Source organism: Alexandromys fortis, unplaced genomic scaffold (genome assembly GCF_014885135.2).
Source record: "Alexandromys fortis isolate MF-2015 unplaced genomic scaffold, M_Fortis_MF-2015_v1.1 scaffold_95, whole genome shotgun sequence".
Taxonomy (NCBI): domain Eukaryota; kingdom Metazoa; phylum Chordata; class Mammalia; order Rodentia; family Cricetidae; genus Alexandromys; species Alexandromys fortis.
The window spans coordinates 2,328,968-2,352,080 of NW_026067990.1; the positions used below are offsets into that span (position 1 = coordinate 2,328,968).

Genomic DNA, 23,113 nt, shown 5'->3' on the forward strand with positions numbered 1-23,113 from the left:
AGTAAATTTGACATTTGATGGGAGATGCTGTTTACTTCCAAGGACACAGCTAAGAAATGTTCTGGTTATAAGGTCAAGAAAACTCCAGCACTATTGTGAAAAGAAATGAGAAATTTTATCTCCATTTATGCTTCAAATATTTGTACAGCATTTTTTTTGGTCAAGTGAGACTTTGGAACAGCAAGAAATGAAGTAATAAACCAAAGATATACCTTAGGGTTGGAGATAGGGAACAAAGTGAGCTATAGATAGACTCTTGTCCAACCCTGGCATATACCAGGTGCCTCATCTTTGGATAATTATAAAGAACCAGATGCCTTCATTTGCTCTCTCAGAAGCAGGTTTGAGAAATGTGGCACCAGAGTGAGAATGCAGTGACCATAGAACACCTGGCATCCTGCTCAAACATATTGGTTAAATGAATGTAAATTATTTTGAATATTAATTTGAGAATAAATTTTGCCATCTCCTCCCCTGGGTTTTGTTGATGTCGTTAACCAGAGTGTGTTTAAAAATGCAACTAAAGGAGGGAAAAAATACCGAATCAAGAAAAAAAAAACTTTACAACTAAAACTCATATGTTCCCTTTTAGACAATATATTATTTGGGGGATAAGTCTGGCATGCTTACTAATAAAATTGGAAACCCCTAGAGTTAAATTAAAAACTAGCTTTTTCTTTTCTCCTCTCCTGACTGTTCATCCTCTGTCTACAGTAAGTTCACTGTCATTATTTTCTTGAAGATGTTTGAATTTGGACAAATGGCAGTCAAGAACTCCAACTTTAATACATTGTAAGAGAGAGGGCTCTGACTCACAGGGAAAGGGAAATAATGATGCACTGGTAATTTGTAGGCAGATTCAAAGGATGCATCTGTTTTTTTTTTTTTTTTCTTTTTTTTTTTTTTTTTCCTAGTAAATCCCTGAACCTTTGAGTGGAGAACACTTAGTTTTGATTTACCAAGCTTGTGGCCTCTGATACCTTTCATGGCTTAGTGTAAAATATATCCCAAAGCATTTACTCTCCCAAATCACAAATTTCACAGGCTCTGGAATGTTTGCACTTGACTTCTGATAACTGGAACCCATCCTCCTCATTTGTACCTTCTTTCTACTTGTTCTTTATGACTTGACAAACATCTCACCATGTCCCTTATATGATAGCTGTTTCCAGACTCTGCTATTCCCTCTGTAGGGAAGTGTATTATTTTTTCTTGCACCTCACCCCAATATCATATTATTTTCCCAACAGAAAAGATTCACTCATATTTGATGAATGAGTCAGCAAGCAGTCTTTATTAAGATTTATTGATATGTCCTGTTTTCTTACATGAGCTTGGTAAATAAATGTACTCTGCATTTTAATTTTACAGAATAAACTAATAGGTTTAAAACAATTCAAAAGTAAGCTACATTACATAATTTCCACTACACTGTTTGAACAAAAAACAGTAAAATTGTGTTACCAGTTTCAATCATAGATTCTACTTACAAGGAATAACATTTAAAATTAGTCCAAAATTAAACAGCTAAGCAAACCCCCAATTAGTATTTTTTTAACCTTTTCTACTGAGCTTAGGCTTGATTTTCCCTTACTTAAAATTTTGGCTGCATTTTTCAAAATTAGAGTGAGCCCATGCAAAAACAGGTCCCTCGCATTGGGTAAGAGAAACTAACAATCAGCGCTCTGCAAGCCACATGGTTGGGCTTCCATCTTCGGAGTCCCTTGTGGCCCAGGCCCTCTCTTCCTCATCTCTCAAAGCCTCTTCATACCAGACTGAAAAATCAGTTGGGTCACACCCATTCATCTTTGCCAAGAACTCCAAAACTTTCATCTTGGTAGTTTCAGCATAGGCTCTTGGACCCCACAGGAACTCGAAGCACGGAGGCTGGCTATTAGGCACCTGCCGATACTCTAGGTAATTTTCCTGCACTAAATTTATAGTGAGGAACTCCCTGGGATCCCCACAAATGAAATGCTCCTCCCCATCATACACTCCTACCAGCTTCAAGAATTCCCAGATTCTTTCTTCAGAAGCACGGTTCCCTTCTATGAAAATTACACCCAGAATGACTATCAGGAAAGCATTTCTAGGCAATCTATCATTGTCACTCAGCGTGTCCTCATAGGTGAGGTTCAGAGAGTTGACAAAGACATAAGCACTGCTTAGAAGATCACTTTGTTTTATATCAATGCCAAAGGTCATCTCCAAGCACTTAGAAGCTTCCATGAAGATGACAGGAAAATGGTTCTCATAATCTTTGGTGACAACCTCATAAATTTCTGATAATGTGATGGGTTCCTTCATTCTATACTTGTAAATGAAAAGAAACACCAGATCAGTAGCCTTTTCTTGTATCACAACATCCAGCAGGGCTTCAGGATCTTCAGAAGACTGACTGGCACCTGAACTCTCTTCGTCATTGCTGCTTGTTTCCTCTAAATCCCCCCCTAAAATAGATGAGGGGAAGAAGCTTTGAGCATTCTGAAAAATGCTCAGTATCCCAGGAGCATAGCCCGCATTTCCCACCAGGTTGCTCTCAAACAGAGAAAAGATTGAAGAGGAGGAAGAGGAGGAGGAGGAAGAGAAAGAAGGAGAAGGAGGGGTGAAACTTGGTAAAGAAACATTAGAAGATGAGAAAAACATGGAAGCTATGTCTGATTCTTCCTCTCCCTTCTCATTTTCTTCCTCTCCCTTCTCATTTTCTTCCTCATCCACTTCATCACCACACTCTTCCTTTTCCTCTTCATTCCCTTTTACTTCCTCTTCTTCCTTCTCATTGTTATCTTCCTCATTTTTCTGCGTATTGTTATCTTCTTTCTCTTCTTCTTTTACCTCCTCTTCTTCCTGTCTCTCCTCTTTCTCGGCTGTGGGAACCAGTGGGAACTCGTCTGGTTCACCTGGGATCTGGAAGCTTACACTTTGCTCCAGGCTGAGGCGTGGGTGCTTTCCGTAGCGAGACATTATTTTGCTCTCTGGGGGCAGAAGACAGAAAGGCAAACAGGTCAAGGGGGATGAGATTGCACAGGCATGGGGAAGTAAGAGAAAAGCAGAGCAACCCGGCACACAGGGACATATTTGTTCATGAAGGTTCTAACAAAAGCCAACTTACCGATCTTCTCCAGGTGATATGGTATAACCACAGAGTTCCACAGGCTTTCTATTTGGTTTGTCCTTTAGGAACCTACAGTAGAAAATGATAAAGGTTCTTTGAGTTCATCCAGAAGTCAGAGTCTGATTTCAAGGAGTACACATACAAGAGTACGTGGGACGAATTGTGTTGGGGTCCCTGCATTCTGCAGTACAATGTTTGTGTATATGGAGGTATGTACACCACTTGGACTCTTGGACTCTTGACACTTTCAGGATCTCTTTTGTTCTATGATTTTGAAAACACAAAATTAATCCCAAGCTTCTCACTATAGTCCCTTGAAGCTCTGCAATAGAAAACTAGGTAGTATCATCCTTAGGTTTAAAATAAAAGTAGACAGCCTGGTCTACAGAATGAGTTCCAGGACAGGAAAATGTTTTTGCCGAGAAAATGTGTCTTGAAAAAACTGACTAAATAAGGAGCAGTGGCTTCTCAGTGCTGTCCAGGGTATAAACAAACCAACAACAATGTGGAGCAGTAGTTTCTCAGTGTTTTCCAGGCTATAAACAAACAACCATCAATGTGGAGCAGTGCTGTCCAGGCTAAACTCTGAACATTTGTGGAGTGAAAGACCCCCTTTGTGCTTATCTTTGCCCCATGAAGAGATGGATTATATCCATCTGGTAGACTAAGGTCTAATTCACAGGACAAAACTTAACATTCCTAATACTATGAAGAGAAAGTGATGGAGCACGATTCAAAACCATATCAGTCTAACCTGAATGACAACAAAGTACCAGCCAAACTGCAGGGATCATAACTCTTCTAGGTTAGAGGTTATTTCATTCCTTTTTCCCTTTTTATCTATGCGCCATCCCATCTTTCTATCTATCTATCTATCTATCTATCTATCTATCTATCTATCTATCTATCTATCATCTTACAACCCAACTGCAGTTTCCACTCCCTCCTGTCCTCTGGTTGCCTCCGCTTTGCTCTTCCCAATCTACTCCTCTTCTGTATCTGTTCAGAGAGAGATATGCCTCCCGTGGGTATCAACAAAGCATGGCATATTCAGGCTGCCATAAGATCTTCCATTCTTTATCATGACAACTTTCAGCATTCTTTCTCTGTTGTCCCTGGTCTGCCCACCTCAAAACAAGCACTCAGTTACTTGATCATAGAGATAGGGTATGAACCACAAAAGACCATGTTACACAGCTCCTCTAGGAGATGGCAAGAGGACATAGTCAAGCTTAGTACACTTCTCGTCCTTCAAAAGAGGAGGATAACTGTGTCCTCACTCCTCATTCTGGAATATTACCTTATCTCCACACAGATCTTTCTCTCTTCTGATCTGTTATTGTTCTTTTCCAGATGGCCTTCTCTTCTGATGAAGATGTTTACTGCCTGGGAATACAGAGAGCAGTGAGAAGGTAAAATACTTGTGAGGCTTTGCCGTAAGAAACATAAATCTTCTCTACTACCACAAAATTAAAAGAAGCCATGCCTAACTGGCCAGGTGGTTGTCTTGGAATGCTCCAGGTAATTAAGAACTGTTAAAGTTGCCAGGCGGTGGCGGTTTACGCCTTTAATCCCAGCACTCGGGAGGCAGAGGCAGAAGGATCTCTGTGAGGTTAAGGCCAGTCTTGTCTAGAAGAGCTGAGAAACCTTGTCTCAAAAAAAAAAAAAAAAAAAAAAAAAAAAAAAGAACTGTTACAGATTCTCGAGTTCCGTGTTGGGACTCTGAAGTTGAGGCTCTTATACAGAATGCTGGATTATACTCTATAGGTAAGGAATTCCAGCTTCAGGAAATGAGCAGAAAAGGACCCTGAGAGAAGACTGAGAGCAGTGGTTATTCTCATCCCCTACAGATGGAAAGGACCTCACTTCCCCTTTTGTCTGATAGTCTGGGGAGCTGCAGATGGAGAGGGGGTTTACTATGTCAGTAAATTAAATTTGTGAAGAGGATGGACAGTGAGCAGCCGCAGCAGTTTGTAAAATATCAGTGTGAGAACCTTGTCAGACTCTCCCCAGTGCTCCGTCACTGGAGCAATCTCTTGGATAGTTTCCAAGGCAAAGAATCCGTCCCAGATTTTTGGAATACAGTCCCCTTCTGAGAGGACAAATCTTCCTTGGGATATGAATACAGAATTATGGTTAAAATGTGTTCTTGCTGATACCTAATCTTAGCATCCTGATATGGTTGCCTGAAGAATCAAGACTAACAAACACTACTGATTTCTGAAGGGAAAGGGAGAGTATCACTCCTCCTCCCAGAGGATCCTCCTCTTCTTTTAGAGTTCTCATAAGCCTCCTGCAGGTTACTTTTTTTTCTTTAATAACCAATAAGCAAATACCTTAGCAAGCAGGACTATTTCCCTACTGTTTCTGTGGGAGAAGGAAAAGCTGTGACTCTTCACCCAGAGTCATGTCCTTCAGGGCTGGAACTCCTACTCATGGTGTTTGGTGTCTAGTACCCTGTTGAAAAGACTCAGCATAAAGTAAGGGAAATGCCCCATTGATCATTCTGCCTAGAGTCACATAGAGGCAGGAACTGAGGAAAACTGTGGCAGAGGTCTATTTCTGTGAAGGTCAGGTAGAGTTTTAATCTTTACTCAGAGTCTTTCCAGTCCTCCTTAGAGATCTATTCCTGATTTTTCTCCATGCAGGAATTAAAGTGAAAAATCCAAGTCAGTATCAGAAGTCAAGTTATTACCTCTCTTATTCCCTGAACATTTCAGGGTCGTAGCAAAAGACTTCATGGCCTAGAGCAATGTTTCTCAACCTGTGGATCAAATGACCCTTTCACACAAGTCACATATCAGACATTTACATTACAGTTTAGAATAGTTCCAAAATCACAGTTATAAAGAAGTAATGAAGATAATTTTATGTCTGGGGGTCACCACAACATGAGGAACTGTATTAAAGAGTTGTAACATTAGGAAGGTTGAGAATTACTGGCCTAGAGCCTAAATAAGAAATTTCCTGCGCAAGGAGCACTGACATTCCATCTCAATTTCTATAGTGGAGGGGATGGCAACAAGGTTGCTCTCTCAAGTTCTTCCTTTCCAAGGTTCAAATTGCATCTTTCTATATTCGGCTTGAAAATTAGTTTATTCATGTGGACTGAAAATGAAGTTGAAAATATACTACAATGTTCATTATTTTCTTAGGAAAAAAAAAACCTCTAGAAACAGTAGACTCCTCATAATGCCTGAGATGAATGCTGTTTGAAAAAGTGGAACAACCTCTCTCTATCTGAGGAGAAGGGGTAGGCCCCAAATTCCTCCATGTTTCTTGGAGTTGGGACTGTTCCCCTGCCAGCCATAATCCAGCCACCTGACCAAACAAACAAACAACAACAACAACAAAAAACTCATCTCCCTTGAACTCTGGGCACAGAAGGCAGAAACAAACAGCGTGAACCTATTTTCCTTTGGTCTCCCTGGAGGTCCTACATTAGTAAGTGAAGCTATTTATGCCTCTTTCTGTGGAAAGAAAAGGCTCATATTATCCTTTAGCACCTTTCCACTCAAAGCACCTCCAATGTGCTGAGTTTAGTTCCTTCCCTAAAAGCCTCTTTCAACTACGAAAGGATTCACACACCCCTATTATTTGTGTTGCGCACCAAGTTTCCCAATCTTCCATTAATGTCCTTCCAAGGCCCTCTATTTACATTCCTCCAGACGTGGACTTAGACCCTGCTGACTGAGTTCTGCCCACTCTCAATGTCTTACTGCTTTCAGTATCCCAGGCGAAAGCTGGGAACAGCACACGACATGCCCTTTCTGGATCAATTCTGAGATGAATGCTGGACAGACCCCTATATTTGTGGGTCTGATGGCCCCTCAACTTCTTATTTCACTCTCAAACCTCTCTTCTCAACATTTCCTGAGGTTGGAACCTGTGCTCCACTAAGCCCTTTCACGAAAGGCCTTACCTCCCTTAGGCTTCGGACAGGAAGCTCCAGGTAGCAAACACCAAGCAGGAACAGACTGGATGCCTTTGGGGCAGCAGTCTGAGCAACTGGAATGGGTCACACCTCTTTTTGTCCAGAGAAAGCCTCCGCTATTTTCTGAGGCTCCTCCTACTCAAGGCTGAGACTGCTCCTGATAAACCGGTTTCGCGTTTTTTCTCAAAAACTTCAAGTCCCATAGTCCTGATATTGAGCTTGTGGAAACAATGTTTAGACTTACAACCTTGCTTAGAGATTCCTAGGACCACAATTTCGTCAAAGAGGACTAAAGCCTTATTATTTCTGTAGAGGTAGGAAGGCTCCCATCCAACCTTCATGCTCCTTCCCTCCAGATTAGGAATTCTTCTGAGTCTCATCCTGTTCAGAAAGCCTCAGATACCACAGACTTCTGACATTGAATTTATGGAAACAATGTTTAGAGCTGCAACGTTGCCTAGAAATTCCCAGGGCACAGCCTGGTTAAGGAGCATTGTCACTTAACTCTTTCTATAGTGCTCAGAAAGACTTCCTTCTATTCTTCCATTAGGACCATAACCTTTAAAGCTAGCATTCTCCCAAGATGACTGTGGGAGAATCCTACCTCCTCAAAATAATTCACTGCCACCAGCCAACAAGATACAAACTACAAATAGCAGATCCTTCACCCTTTCTGTATGCTTCCTCCTAAGAATTCTGGGGAAGGTGAGGCCCAAATCCCTGTACATGTAAGGGAGTAGGATATTCCCAAAGCCCCATGAGGAACTTCCATTCACTCTTCAGAGGGTCTCTCCTCAATATTTCTCAATCCTGGGACCACTTCCTTTGCTGACCTGGATCCAGCCCATTCCTTAAAATATTCATCTTCCTTGTATTTCCCACATGGGATTCAGGGAAACAATTATTTCATCCAAAATTGACATGCAACCTCTAGGCTTTAGGGAAACTGCTTAAAAACACATGAGTGGAGGCCATAATATTTATGGGGAAAGGGAAAACTGACAATCCTCAACTGCCATTGTCTTTGCCTTGATGTTTACCAAGGTTAAAACTATACAATCCAAAAGCCTCCATCCCCCTAGTCTAGCAATATGTAATCCAACAAACCAAACAGCACACTGCTTTTCCAGCCCATAGTGCACCAGAGAGATGATTTCCAGGGTAGACAATGTCAGCTCCATTCTTTGTTTGGAAGAGGGATGCCTTTTTTTTTTTTTTTTTTTTTTTTTTTTTTTTTTTTTTTTTTTTTTTTGGTTTTTCGAGACAGGGTTTCTCTGTGGTTTTGGAGCCTGTCCTGGAACTAGCTCTTGTAGACCAGGCTGGTCTCAAACTCACAGAGATCTGCCTGCCTCCGCCTCCGGAGTGCTGGGATTAAAGGCGTGCGCCACCACTGCCCGGCCTGGGGGATGCCTCTTAATCCCCCCTGGAACCCTGATAGTTCTCCCTCACTTGAATGTTTGCCTTGTCTGGGAATCCTTTCCAGCAGTCCTAAGTCCAACACACCTCCAAACCCCCACCTCTTTTAGATTGGGATCATGACACTACTAAAAATAAGGATTCTGAGCCATGACCTAAAGCAGAGTACCCTGAGGTACAAAAGATGATGTATTCACTGTTTCTGTGAAGGAAAAGAAGATTCTATTCTGAAGACCATTGTTTACACTGAAGGATATGCCTCATAAGGGAGTGAAACCACAGACGAAAAAGCTGCAAACCCGCTTGTATTCCAGAAATGGAACATGGGGGAAATATTTAGAACTGTGATAGCCTGGAGCCCCCACTGTCAGGAGGAAGTACCCTGGCGAGTGGGGCTGGAATTATGTAATGGCTTTGGGTGAGGAAAATATTCATACTCTTCACTCAAGTTCCACCTCCTCAGGACTCAAACTCCAGCTCTCTTTCCAAACTCTCAATTTCCTTGACCTTGCAGGACAAAACCCAGGAAAGCATACATTGTATCACCTTCTTTTATCCAGGCAGGGATGGCTTCTTGGGAGGGCACAGGCAGAATAATTCTATCTGTGGGAGCCTAGAACACACGAATTTTCCCAGACCTCCTATAAGGTAAGGCCTTCATGATGATGCTGGGAAAGCAAAGACTTAGATAGGAATGAACTGCTCAAAGCTGCAAGCAGGACCCTGGTAATTGTCTCTTCTGAAGGTATTCACCTTTGTGGTTCAACATTCCTGAAGTGATGCTTAGGTTGCTGCTGTTTTATCAGAAACTAAGATACCAGAACAGTTTTCCACACATGGAAAGCAATAGCCTTAAAAGGCTCTAACTTCAGTATATCACTTATGTTATGGTTTTGACCCTTTCTCAGATTTTCTAGAGGATTTGGCATAAAAAAAAACTGTAAAAGGGGAGACCTTGTCCACCATTATTTTTAAGGGGAAATTGTTGGTCACCTTATCCTAGAAATGTGCCACACATCTGATGAATGAATACACATAAAACTTTTTTTTAAAAAAATCCTTATATAGACTCTTCAGTACAGCTCTTTTCTTTGGGGCAGCGCAGTCCATTCTGTCTTTGGGGTATTTTCTTTGTTTACCTTTATTAAATAAACTTCTATTTAAACTGTCTAAGTTTCTTGAGTAACTGAATTCATTCCTCCAAGAAGACAAGAACCAAGAGATCTCTATAAAACCCACAATATTTTTCCCGGGCTGGAAATCCTCCCTTAGCGATCTGAGTACACATGATCTCAAGACATGAAAATCTGGGAAACAAGCTAGTGTGAGTCATGGCCAGGAATGGAGAGTCTTTCAGCAACTTTCTTTGCGTGTGGGACCAACACCGTCATCTTCCTGTAGGGAAAGGCTCCTACACACTCATTACTAGAACTCCTTACCTGCCAACCCAAGTTCAGTCCAAAATCCGAAAGCCTTATATCCCTCCAGTTTCCAACTGTACAACCCATCAAATTTCCATCTTCCCTTTCAAATAATTTATAAGAAGCCTTGAACTCTTTTTGTCCAGTACTGAACACACAAGCTCTCAGACTTGTGTCTGAGATAGATGCCTTCTGTGAAAGGTCTAATCTTATTTTTTCTATTCCTATTGTCCTTTATGCTCCAATAATATTTGACCAGTCAGTGTAACCGACTTTCTTTTTTTTTTAAAAAAAAAAAGGAATAATGGAGTAGAGCGATGGCACAACAATTAAGGGCACAGCCTACTCGTCCAGAAGTCCCAGAGTGAATTCCCCGAACCCTAATGGCAGTTCAAAAGTGTCTGTAACTCCAGCCCCAGAGCATCCAAATTCCTCTTCTGACCTCCGTGATTATGAAGCACACCTATAGTCTATATATACATGCAAGAAAAACACTCATACACATAAAAATAAAATAAGAAAAAATAAGATAGAAATGCCTATCCAGTCCGCCACATTCCCCACCTCCTCCCCTTTGCTTTTTCTGCTGTTTTCCAAAGCTAGCCAAGCAGGAATAGACTATGAGGTTAGATCTCAGCAAAGGAGGAACAGCCAAGTCCCTCTGGTGTTAAGGATGAAAGTTGGAGACCTTATCTGCTGGATGTGCTTCCTCCACCATTTCAGTGAGAGTTCAACACCCTTTTGATCAGAAGTAAAGTTGTCATATCCGGACACTTTATTCAGGTTAGAGATTTATTTCTTTGAAATCCTAAGACTACTTCTAACAACATTTATGGAACTACATCGTTTAATGTGTTTCCCTAAATGTACCTGACCCAGAGGCTCCCAGGCCGTCTCTTTGGGCATGTGGGTTTTCTCAGTGAGAGAAAAAGCTCTATCTCTTTCCTCCCCATCCTCATACGCCCCTCAGAAAGAGTCTTATCTTGGAGTCCAATGAGTGAGAAAACAGGCTCTATCCCCTCCCTTCCCGTCCTCATAAGCCCTTCAGAAAAACCTTACCTTGGGCTCCAAGCACGGAACACAGAATGACAATGGTAAAAGCAAGGAAACTGCCTGATCAGGTGAAACTGGTTTACCCCTATAAGGATTTCTCTGGTCCCTCCCAGCACTTTCCTAAAGACTTCCTCTCAATGGCTATCTAGGCAGGGTAACCCCTGACCCAAATGAAGTCAACGTTCAAGTAGCCTAACTTCTTTCAAAGTACCCACACAAAATCAGTTAAGGAAATGGTTTCATCTTAAACCTATACTAGACCCAATCTAGCAAATCACCTCCTTAAAAATGCAGTTTCCCTCAGACTCCAAACATAGAACTTGGTGGCTGAGTTTAGTACAAAAATTTGTCAAGATTTGTGGAGCCACTACATAGGCAAATTGTATCGGAAGCAAGCTTTTTCTGAGAGCAAATGTCATGCTCCAACTGCTCTTTCACTGACTTCCCAACCCTGCTAACCAGAGTCTATCTGCATATATAATCGCTTCACTTCCCTTTAACTCCCAAACTGTAACCCTAGAAACTACTTTACTTGTTCTGTTTGAAGATTTTCTGGGTTATCTGTTTTAGAAGAAAAATCAAGATCCTCTGTACCTTTAGAGAAAGTCAAAGCTCCTAATCTTTCAGAGTCCTCTCAGTCTCAGATGCTCTTCTTCTTGATGTTTCCAAGGCTAAGATTCATCTCTCTGCTGTCACAGTTTCAGCCCAGTCCCCCCAAATACTGCTTCACCTCCCCTAGACTTCCTAATGGCACTCCTATTACTTATAGAAGCTGTGACAGGAAATTGAAGCTCAAGGGGTTAATGCTTAAGAAGAGACGATTAGGAGTTCTGTTTCTCCAGGACAGGGGAGATTGCTCAGTCCTCACCCAAAAGCCTTTCTTTAATATTTCACAAACTTAGGACTGTTTTACTGCAGACCAGAGTCCAGCGCTATCACAAAGCCTTGACCCCCCCCCCCCCCCAGACTCTAGACACTGAAGTCAGGAAAGATTACAAGTCTTATCATGTTGTGCTTCAGGGAAAACTTCAGTAACCTAGGGAACTCTGTACTCTCTACAGCAGTGGTGAGAGAGGCTTTTAGTTCAAATTTGGAACATTTTGTTCCTGATTGGCCAGGTTTTGATAACCTCCTTCACCTTCTGTGAAACATAAACCTCAGAATTGCCAAATGGAATTCAGAAAACAGTGTAGGTAGGCACCTTGAGTCTTCTTGATGGCAACCAAAGCCCAATGAGACTATCATGTTCTATCTGAACAGAGATCCCTCTCTTTTGGTTTCTTACTTAATGCTTACCAAGTCAAAGACTACACTGTCAGCTGAGCAAAGTTTGACTTTTCAGAGGAAAATCTTACTCCCTTGGACTTCCATAACAGAAGTCAGAGTATGCCAAATCTAGGAACCCTGCCTTTCACCTTTCAAAGAGAATTGCTGAGGAAGAGCATTGCTAAGGATGTGTGGAGTGGAAAAACTTGGTCCTACTTAGAATTTTCTTCTTGTTTGAGGCACTGTCTGGGCTCTTTAGGCCTGAGTTCTTTGGATCCTGGAAACCCTCTCCATCCTAAAAAGGGCAAGTTAGGAGTGAGAGAATGGACTTTGATTCCCCTACTTCTAGGGTCTTAGCATAAGTGTAGCTGAGATTGTAGGCATATAGTCAATTCTCTGTGGGATGGTGATTAGTTATATATAAACCTCATAAGACTCAGAATGCCTCTGTTTTTCTTTTTATTTATTTTTCTTTCTCCTGTGATTGTTCTGTCCCTCAGGCAATGATACTCTCTGGTTTTAGGTCATTCCTCACTCCCAGCTTCACCTCTTCTTTTGTATTGCCAACATGTATCATATGAAAACATAACATGGAGCTTCCCAGAACAACTGTCTGGACAATCAGAGCAGACAACACCATTTTTTTCTCAGGTGTGGAAAAGCATACTCTCCTGTGGTGACAGTTGAGCCCCCTCTGGGACCTACATATCACTCACCCTGCCCAAAGTCTATCGGGGATATAGTCTGTAACTAATGCCCAACTGTGTCTGTAAATAAGGATGTTAGGGAAAGAATAAATCAATCCCTCAGAGACCTCCCAGTGGTGAGTTCAGACTCTTGTGCCTACTTAACACCAGTTCCTTATGCCTCCCATGATGGAGCCCTGGAAACCACACACCAGTCAGCCTGCCTGAAAGATTCCAGATAAGAGAGCTGGGAAAGGTAGAAACAGATCTCTAAATGCAAGAAGGGTAAAGGTTCCCAAATCGTCCTCATTGTCCTTACTGGTGTCCCTCAAGATCCCCCCCGCTTAGCATTTGCCAAGGTTAGACATTTTTCAAACCTACCTGAAGTCTAAGTAATATTCTGAAACAGCTTACTTCCCTGAACTCTGGATATGGTACTCATAGAAACAAATATTTCAATATAGGACCTAGGTAGGAGCCTTTGGTGGCAACTTTCTGGACAAGTTAGACTCACCCCTCCCATAAGCATTCCTGTGTAGGATAAGACTGCTCCATTCCTCCCACAGTGACCTCTGCCTTAGGTGTAGGACTTTACCCCTAATTATCTGAGTCTCTTCCCCTCCAAAGAATCAAGCAAGGAAAGAACAAAAGAGAGAGAACACAAAGAGAAAGCTGAAGAAATGAAGGAAAGAGAAAGAAAGGAATGAAAGAGAAAGAAAGAGAAAGAGAAAGAAACGAAGGAGAGAGAGAGAGAGCACATGAGCAAACAAGAAGAAAAGCTCGCATCTTCCCTTAGGCAAACAGACTGAACTCAGGAAATTGTTGAGGGGTCACAGCCTGCTTCTAGGAAAAAAACAGTTAAGGAAGTAGTAGATATACTACTCCCATATATCTGTTGCAAGAAAGGTCCCTGTAGTAAGAGGAAAGGGCTGGCTGTGTCCTGTTGCCTGGATAGCTTAGCCCCCAAAATAACAACACAGAAATTGTATTAATTAAATTACTGCCTGGTCCATTATATCTAGCCTCTTCTTGGCCAACTCTCACATCCTGATCTAACCCATTTCTATCAATCTATGTATCACCACGAGGTCATGGCTTACCGGGAAAGATTCTAACCTATGTCTATCTCAGGGGGGAGATTCATGGCATCTGCCACACTGCTATTCTTCCCAGAATTCTGTTCTGTCTTCCTGCCTACCTGATTTCCGCCCTATACTAGGCCAAGGCAGTTTCTTTAATAACCAATGAAAGCAACACAAATACAGAAGGACCTCCTACACCAGGTCCCCAGTCATCAGCCAGCAGCCTTTTGTTCTTTATTCAGAATCCCCTCACACATACTTCCTCCCTTGATATTTCCCAAGGGTATGAGATCTTCCCCCAAATCCTGAGGCCTGACACCAAGCAAAAGCCTGACCATCTTCAGGCAGCAACAATGGCACTGGAAAGCCAGTACAAAACTTGAAGGTCACTTTCCACTCACTGGGTTAAGGGGCTCAAAAGCTGCGACTCTAGTACCCACTGATTCTATGGTGAAAATGGAAGTGGTGTGGGAGGTCCTTCTGTCTATGTGTTGCTTTTATTGGTGTGCCAATGTAGTGGACTAAATCCATATAAAACATGAAAGGGCTTGGAAAGGAACTCTAGACATGCACACATGCGCACAAAGTTAGCTGCATTTTTTTTTTTCAGCTGGCAGAGACCTTCAGAATATGGCATTTGAAATGTTTTAATAACTTAGGACTTAAATAACTTAATAACTCATGACAATGAGACACATCTACTCCTGACAGCACAAGCTACTTCAAAAGGATGATGGGCATAAAGGGGGCTCCTTATGGAGTTTGATAGCCATTTGGGCAAGAAACTGATATTGCCTGGACTGCTTAACTGGACATGCAGGATCAACAGAGAAATGACTTCTGAACTTGCCTAAAGGTGAAACGACCCTTCAGGGTTCCTGCTTCATGATAGAGTCTGTGAGACATTTTGCAGGACACAGAAGAAAGTGACTGATAAACTGCCAATATAGACAGAACTATCTTTGAAATTTCCTGCTTCGTGGAAAAGTCTGCTGGATACTATGAGCCTGTAGGCTGAAGATGGATGCCCCAATGTTACAGAAGAACTTTGGGTGACTGTCCAGGTAGTGAGATGTCTCTGTCGTTTCTAGAGTTTTGGAAGTTGCTTACAATGTACTTCCTGTTTACTTAGGTAATATTATATCCTCGAGGCTTTGATGGAGTTGAAGAATAGATAGAAGTAGACATAGTTTTTGTGAATTATGATAAAAGATAAAGTATATATAAATATTATAACTGTAATTCTTGATTTATAACTTTTTTGTTATAGGTAATTTTACTATGTTAAAGCTTTCCTTTTTCTTTAAATAGAAAAGGGGAAGTGGTGTGGGAGGTCCTTCTGTCTATGTGTTGCTTTTATTAGTTAATGACTAAAAAAACTAGTTCGGCCTATATCATGGGAGAAGGAAGGCAGAGTCACGGAGAAACCTTGGGGCTGCCACCATTGACAGATGTGCTGAAATTTTAGCCAGTAAGTCACAGCCACGTGGTGATACATGATTAACAGCCAATAGAGATCTAGAGATAATGGGCAGTGATTTAATTAATACAGTTTCTGTGTGGTTATTATGGATCTAAGCTAGCAGGGTGGCTAAGAAACAACAAGAAGCTCTCCAGTCCTCCAATATGGAAATCTCTTTTTCCTTTCTTATGGTACTCCAGTGACCTCCCCCTATTAGTACTGAAAGGGAGAAATTCCAGAATTTATTTACTGCATTGGCCTCTTGCTTGACTTACAGAAAGCCTCACTATCTGGAGACTGACACAACGGCACTAGGCAGCCAGTACAAGCCAAGACCATCACTGACCCACCTATCTACCCCCACAATCAACCACCTCCACTGGCTTAGCAGTCTAGGCAGCCCTCTAGCACTATTTCTCCAGAAAGGTGGGAGTACCTTGCTTTGTCCTCAAGATGCTCTGACAGCCTCTCCCCACTTCCTAGTCAGTATTACACAAGGCAGAACTTCTAGAAAATGTTGTTCAATTCCAATCACAAAAAGCACTGGGACCCTCACACTCATGCTTTGAATGTGACTGCCTGTACCAGTGGCAAATGGCACTGGAGCCATTATATACTAGCTCCTCCAAAGTTTCCTCTATTCCTGTGGTGGAAGAAAAGTCCCTCCTCCCTCCTCTGGTTCTCACACCCTTTGATAGTTCAAAGTCACAGCTTCTGCCTCCCAAACCAGATTTTATGTCCTTCACAAAAACCTACTTGCCTGAAAAAGGGCATGAAGCAAAAGAAAAACTGTAATCTATAAATCTCCAGGCCAGAGATATGGTGGATGCCAAGCTCTAGTGCCTCCTAGTTGTTATGAGAGAGACTTGCACATTCTTTTCTTGATTGGTCAGGTTTAAAATTATGCCTTATACTAATGTGAAGCCACATTCTTCTGAATCTGTAGATGGAGCTCTGGAACAGGAACTACCCAGAAGCTCTCTGACTTCTGGGGTTCAGGGGGCAGACAAAGCTCAAGTCACTGGTATTCCCACTAGTTGAACTGAAAGCACTTCCTTTCCACCTTCTTATTCCTGATGTGGTTCTATACTCTGTCAGTGTATTTTGATCACATTCGTTCCCCTCTCCCAAAATTCCCAATATCTTCCCTATCTTCCTACCCAGACAACTTCATTCTGTGTCACCAGCATCTCTCAACAAAATAAAAATAAGATAAGATAAAATAAAATAGCAAAGCAAACCAACAACAACAAAAACAACAAAACAATAAGATACAAGCTGCAAAAACAAATGCACACAGAAACAAGGAATTTGTTTTTTTGTTGAGCAACTATTCATGGGCATAAGGCCTGCCTTAGAGTGTGTTTGATAAACCTAGGGACACTTAGTTGAGAAAAATATTTTTTTTTCTTTTCCAGAATGTATCAATTGCAAAAACTTTCTTTGTTAGTCATGGAAATTTTTGTCTGCTTACCCCTCTTCAGACAAAGATGTTGTCAGGTTTATCTTATACAGGTCTTCTGCATGAAATCTTTGAGTTCACATTCGTATAAACCCTGTTGTGTCTGGAAGATGCAGTTTCCAAGCTCCCTGATAGGTCCGGCACACTGAGGACATTGAGCATGCCCGAGATGGTGGTACTGGCTATGACCTTATAAGGAATTGTTTATCCCAAGCCTGCAGGGGCCCAGCGCCATCTTGTAATGGCGGCTGCACGTACTGGCTCCCTGCATTTTGTGTTTCTGCTTTGATTTCCTTTCATGATAGACTGTGATCAGGATATGTAAACAGAAGAAAACTCCCTCAAGTCTGAGACACTTTGACCAATAGGAGGCCTGCACGTACCCCTAGTCCCTATATAGGCAGTTGCAGCTCAGAGCTCGGGGCCCCTTGCCTCCTGCTCTCCCTTCAGCTGAGTAAAAATTCCCATAAGATCATTCTGAGGCAAGTCTATGGAGCATTTTCTTAATAAATAATTAGTGTGGCAAGCCTAGGCTATTGAAGGCTGTGCTATATGGGTGGGTGATCTTGGGTATATACAATTCAAATCAAGGAAAGCAATGGGAGCAAGCCAGTAAGCATTGTTTCTTCTTGGCCTGTACTGCAATTTCTGCTTCTAGGTTCCTGCCTTGATCTCTCTACATGACTTCCTTAAACAATTATCTAAGATCTGGAAGTGGAAGCAAAATAAACCCTTTCATCCCCCTGTTGCATTTGGCCATAGCCAGTATAACAGTAATATAAAGCAAACTAGGACACTATCATGCCTCATCAGGAACCTCCAGGACTCAGAATATGCATGCACTTCTCTACCATTTCATAAAACTTTCCTATAGTTTCCAGGATCCTTTCTACCCCTCTGTTCTCTCACATACTGCCCAAATTAAATGTCTTGTGATTTTGTTCTGCTTTGTATATTTACTATTCTTATTGACTTATAAGTTCATGAAATTGTTATGGAGAAACAAGGAAACAAAAGGGTGAATTATTAAATCAAAAGAGTGAATAGTCATATTCAGGGATTTGAATTGTATGACATGTCCTTTGTCTGTCTTATTTATCCACATGGAAAAATTCTAGTGTATAATTGTTCATGTAACTTTTTAATTCCCATGAGAGAGTGCCATGGCTAAAATTAACATAGAAATCTTGTTTTGATATACAAAATCATCTTCAAGGCAATAGTATTCTCAGCCACATGATGTATCAGGGTTTAGGTTTGAATCCAACAGACCCCATTTGTTTCAGAGAGAATTCTGTCATTTACATCTTCTTGCAAAAGTTTACATCTTTGTGAACTTACCCCAGATAGAATGTGATGTGAATGGAGGAGGCCAGCCACTGCAGCATTATAGTATCTACTCCTTAGTGTGCTGACACTTAAAAATCCAAAAGAAACATCTGAGTTGGGTACACCCATATTATTATTTTTGTTTTAGAAATGTTCATTACTCTTTTTTTTTATTTGCAACGTCATTTTTATACCAAGTCCAAAGAAATCCCCACCTCTGTTTAACCCTATGTTGCTTCATACTGTCTTCATTGCTCCCTATCTGCCTGCCTCAGCTGAAGTCATAAAATATTTACCCGAGACACTAACATAATTCCAGTCTATAGAGGAACTCCATCAATGAAGGAAACTAAACATCCTTCAGTAAGCTTCAAGAATGTTCCAGGCCTGACACAGAACGAAGAACACTAAACTACCGAAGTAGCCAAAAGAAGTGGATCAACCAAATGGATGCAGGATACATTGTTGTGTCCTTGTGAATGAACATAGGTGTGACTCACTGACCCAATCCATTATTAGACCTGACTGGACCACACTGAAACATCTGACTGGTAGTGATGACTCAGTATTCCCAAATTCTATTTCCAAAGGTCTCCTTTTCAGCCCAAACCTTACCTATATTCTGCACTTTTAAAAAATATTACATTTGAATCATTTCCTTCCCTCTGTCAAATTTGGAGTTCAGGATTGAGAAGCATTGCCATTAAGCCTTTTCATAGTTTCTGTAAACTTACCTTCATTCACTCAATGATAATGTTCTGATTGAACATTCACCCTAGCTCTTAAAAAACTTTGCGAAATCCCTGTTTATTCCAGTAAAATGAAACTGTTTCAGTCTCTTAAGTCATGTCCATAGGAGTCTTATTATTCTGGGGATCATTGCCTTATTCTTGCTCTCTATAGAGGGTATTATTGATCTTTTGCTTAAGAAAGTAAGAAAATCATAAGAAAATGGCAGAATTGGAGTCAAGTGTGAGCTGCTCAATGCTACTAAGCCCCAAGTCTGTACAATCATTCTCTAGGGAGTATGAATGATGTTTGATTCTATTCCAGAAAGGACAAAAGAAGAAAAATTTCTCTTGAGTGTCATGTCCTTTTAAAACTGTGAATCTAGCTATAAGATAGGGCCCCTCATAACAAACTCACCTTCTATTAAGCTTCCCTGAGAATTTTTGAAGGGACAACAATCAGAGCAAAACAGAGGGGCTCCAAAGATCAAGAGAGTAGTGTTTGGGAACTTTTTACAAAGCATTGAAATGCTCAATGTCAAGGGAAGAACAAAGAATGATGCAACAAATAATGCCACTAGAAGAGACCCATAGCTCGTAGAGGAGGATGCAGTATTGATATGCTCAATATAGTAGATTTCTGCTTTGGGGAGGAGTAAACAATGGAAAACAACAGAAGAAGGTTGCTTTGAAATGAGGGTATAGTAACAAACTTCCAGCATCCCAGGAAATCCTGTAATGAAATCTCCTAAGGGATGGAACAAGACAATCCTCATACAATGAAGACTCATCTCACATTGTGTTTTATTTTCATGTCTAGCTCCTTATGCTTCCATTATGGGAACATGGCAGGATGTTTTCCAGTAAGACATTTCAGAATAGCAGGTAATGAACTGAAGGTACCTGAGGCTGAGCAGAGTTGGAGCAATGTGCACTCTAGATAAATGTTTATTGAGTGCTGGCATGCACCAGCTACATGACCTTGGGGGTAATTCTTAAGTCCTAGAAACCTGTGATTGCTCCTCTCAGAATCAGTTTTGAGAGATGTGAGAGCATAGTAAAACTTCATTGAGTGTGAATAAATCACCTGGTACACTGCCAAGACATATTGATAGTTTAGTGAATGGTGGGGTGAACCCTGCCATCCTTTCCCTCAGGTTTTCATATTGTTGTCTGTAATTCAGAAAAGAGGTAGTTCAACATGGTAAAGAATATCAAAACAATGAAAAAATCAGCATTACAAATAAAAGTTGTGATATTTTCCATGTCAGACGATAAATTATTGTGTAGTTGAAGCTTAACTATACAATAGTTAAAGTACTGTAACTCAGTCAAAAGTAACTCAGGATTCTTAGAATTCAGTCAAAGACTAACTTTTTCCTCCCTTCTAGCTGCTCATTTTCTGGATATACTTTTAAATTAACACCAGAAAATCCATGACCCGGATTAGATTTAGACAAATAGCAATCAAGATGAAATAATAATAGAATGGGTCCTTTCTCTCCCAGACCAGGAAAAAAAGACAGTCTGATGGTATCGGGGCATCAGTCAAAGAGATTCCCACATTACTCCCCATGAATTTTTTTTTCAGTTCTTGTGAGTATAACATTTAGTGCATGTACTGTCCAGACTAGAGCACCTTCTACACTGACAAGATCAAGAACCCTCTCTTGTTTATCCCAAATGCCAAGAAAACTGCTCAGAGTAATTTTCATTTAATGGTTATCTTTCTTCTACAAGACTCTGTTTGTATGGTCCCTGAAACTCTCTATGCCTTAATATAAAATTATGTCAAAAGAAGTTATAGTCTGCCAAGTCTCCAGTAAAATTGTTCTGGCTTTTGCTCCTGATGGGTAGCTCTTTTTTCTTGTTTATTCTTTTGTTTACCTCTATCCTATAAGACCTTTCACCTTGTTCTTGATACAGTAGTTCTCTGTAGATTCTATAATTCTCTGAGTAGGTGTGTAGCTTTATCCATGTTTTCTGTGCTATTAAAGTAGTATCATCCAAAGATAAATAGTCAAATAACATTTCATAAATGAATGAGTCAGTGAGCTAAGATTGTTTTTGCTAAAATTTACTGGTATTTTTCTGTTTTTTTTTCAGTAAGCCCCACAAATAATAAAACACAACATTTAACTTTACAGAATAGAAGAAAACATTACCCAGTTTTGTTCTCTATATTTTCCAAAAACATAATAAATAATATGGACCATGTGATCAAGGTCATTCATAACATAGATAGCAAAGCTAATAAATTTTTACTACAAGGAATAACATTTGATAGTTTATCTCAAATGAAAAATAATAATCCCATCATAAGGTATGTAAAACAATGTTGTGCTCCACTGCTTTCTACTCAAGCTAACTTTCAAGTTCCATTATATAGACTTTTGACTTCTCTTTTCAAACTCAGAGTGAATACATTAAAAAACAAATCCATCACACGGGGTACAAGCTGGAAGTGTATGCCCTGAAGTCAATGTGACTTGACTTATATTTGGAGACATACTTTGGGCCCAGGCCCTCTCTTCCTCTTCTCTTAAAGCCTCTTCATACAAAAATAAAAAAGAAAGTGGGTCACGCTCATTGATCCTTGCCAAAAATTCCAGGACTTTCATCTTGGTTGTTTCAGCATGAGCTCTTGGACCCCACAAGAACTCAAAGCATGGGGGATGACTGTTAGACACCTGCTGATATGTCAAATAATTCTCTTGTACCAAGTCTCTTGTCAGAAATTTTCTGGGTTCTCCATAGATGGGGTGCACCTCCCCATCATATATTCCCATTGTATTCAGGAATTCCCAGATACTTTCCTCAGAAGCACAGTTCCCTTCTATGAATATCAAGCCAAGAATAAATATAAGGAAGCCATTTCTAGGCATTCTTTGATGTCCACTCAGCTTTTCTTCATAGGTGAGGTTCAGTGAATTGGCAAAGTTATAGGAGTTTCTTATGACATAGTCTTCCTTTATATCAATGCCAAAAAGCATGTATAGGCACTTAGATGCATCCATAAAGATCATGTGGAATTGTTTCCTGTATTCTTTGCTGATAACCTCTAACATTTCTGCTTTTGTGATAGGTTCCTTTATTTGGTACTTGAAAATCATAGCATATACTAAATCGGTCATCTTTTCTTTTAGTTGACTATTCAACAAAGATTGAGTGTCTTTTGAAGACTGGATAATGCCTGGACTCTCCTCTTCCTCTGTGTGCTTATTTTCTTCATCTAAAGTTCTTTGAAATATGGATGCAATGGAACTCTGAGCTTTCTGAGGGGTCAGTATTCCTGAAGCATACCCCTCTTCCTCAGTGCACTGAAACAGAAAGGAGCTGGAGAATGGGGTGGGGAAGGTAGGTGTCAATGTAGGTAAAGAGACATTTAAATAGGAAAAAGGTATGGAAGATGTATCATAGTCATCGTATTCTCTTATTTCCTCATCTTCCTCCTCATCTCCTTCTTCCTCTTTTTCATACTTTTCCCACTCTTTCATTTCTTTCTCCTTTTCATTCTCTTCTTCCTCATTATCTTCTTCCCCTAACTCTTTATTTTTTTCCTCTTCTTCCTCTTCCTTTTTGTCATCTCTTCCTTTTTCTCCCTCCTCCTCCTCCTCTTCTTCCTCTTCCTCCTCCTCCTCCTCCTCCTCCTCCTCCTCCTCCTCCTCTTCTTCTTCTTCTTCTTCTTCTTCTTCTTCTTCTTCTTCTTCTTCTTCTTCTTCTTCCTCTTCCTCTTCCTCTTCCTCTTCCTCTTCCTCTTCTTCCTCTTCTTCCTCTTCTTCCTCTTCTTCCTCTTCTTCTTCCCCTGCACCCTCCTCCTCCCCATTATCCTCTTCTTCAGGTATGGGAACCAATACAAACATCAAGTCCTCCACTTCATTTGGATCCTGAAAATCACCCTCCAGACGAAGACATAAACACTTTTGATAACGGCGCATGATGACTTTACAAAAAGCAGTGGGTAGAAGTATGAGCAGATGTATAGGTGATGAGCTTCCACAAGCCTGGAAAGGAGAGAAATAGTAAATGTTCTCAGCTAAAATTCTCAACCCTTGTGGCTGTGAAAAGAAAAGCCAATTTACAGATCTTCTTAGTAGGATATATCACAGAACTTCACTGGTCAGCTTTCTTTCTAGTTGGCTTTTCCTCTGGGAACTGG

The 23,113-nt window shown here is 40.8% G+C and overlaps 2 protein-coding genes across 3 annotated transcripts; both read right to left on the minus strand.

Moving 5' to 3' along the window:
- Nucleotides 1-1,287: 1,287 nt before the first annotated feature.
- On the minus strand, nucleotides 1,288-10,987 carry LOC126512089 (melanoma-associated antigen 10-like). 2 transcript variants are annotated; one of them, XM_050159650.1, is made up of 4 exons: nucleotides 10,946-10,987; nucleotides 4,416-4,501; nucleotides 3,113-3,184; nucleotides 1,288-2,975 (listed from the first exon to the last, which is right to left on the minus strand). In XM_050159650.1, exon 4 carries the CDS (start codon nucleotides 2,962-2,964, stop codon nucleotides 1,678-1,680), a length of 1,287 nt encoding a protein of 428 aa, XP_050015607.1. In that variant the 5' UTR covers nucleotides 2,965-2,975; nucleotides 3,113-3,184; nucleotides 4,416-4,501; nucleotides 10,946-10,987; the 3' UTR covers nucleotides 1,288-1,677. The 2 variants fall into 2 exon arrangements, with proteins under 2 accessions (XP_050015607.1, XP_050015606.1); XM_050159649.1 differs by lacking the exon at nucleotides 10,946-10,987 and adding an exon at nucleotides 7,038-7,118.
- Nucleotides 5,032-22,892, minus strand: LOC126512128 (melanoma-associated antigen B4-like). The gene is made up of 2 exons (XM_050159697.1): nucleotides 21,467-22,892; nucleotides 5,032-5,225 (listed from the first exon to the last, which is right to left on the minus strand). Exons 1-2 carry the CDS (start codon nucleotides 22,890-22,892, stop codon nucleotides 5,032-5,034), a joined length of 1,620 nt encoding a protein of 539 aa, XP_050015654.1.
- Nucleotides 22,893-23,113: the final 221 nt, after the last annotated feature.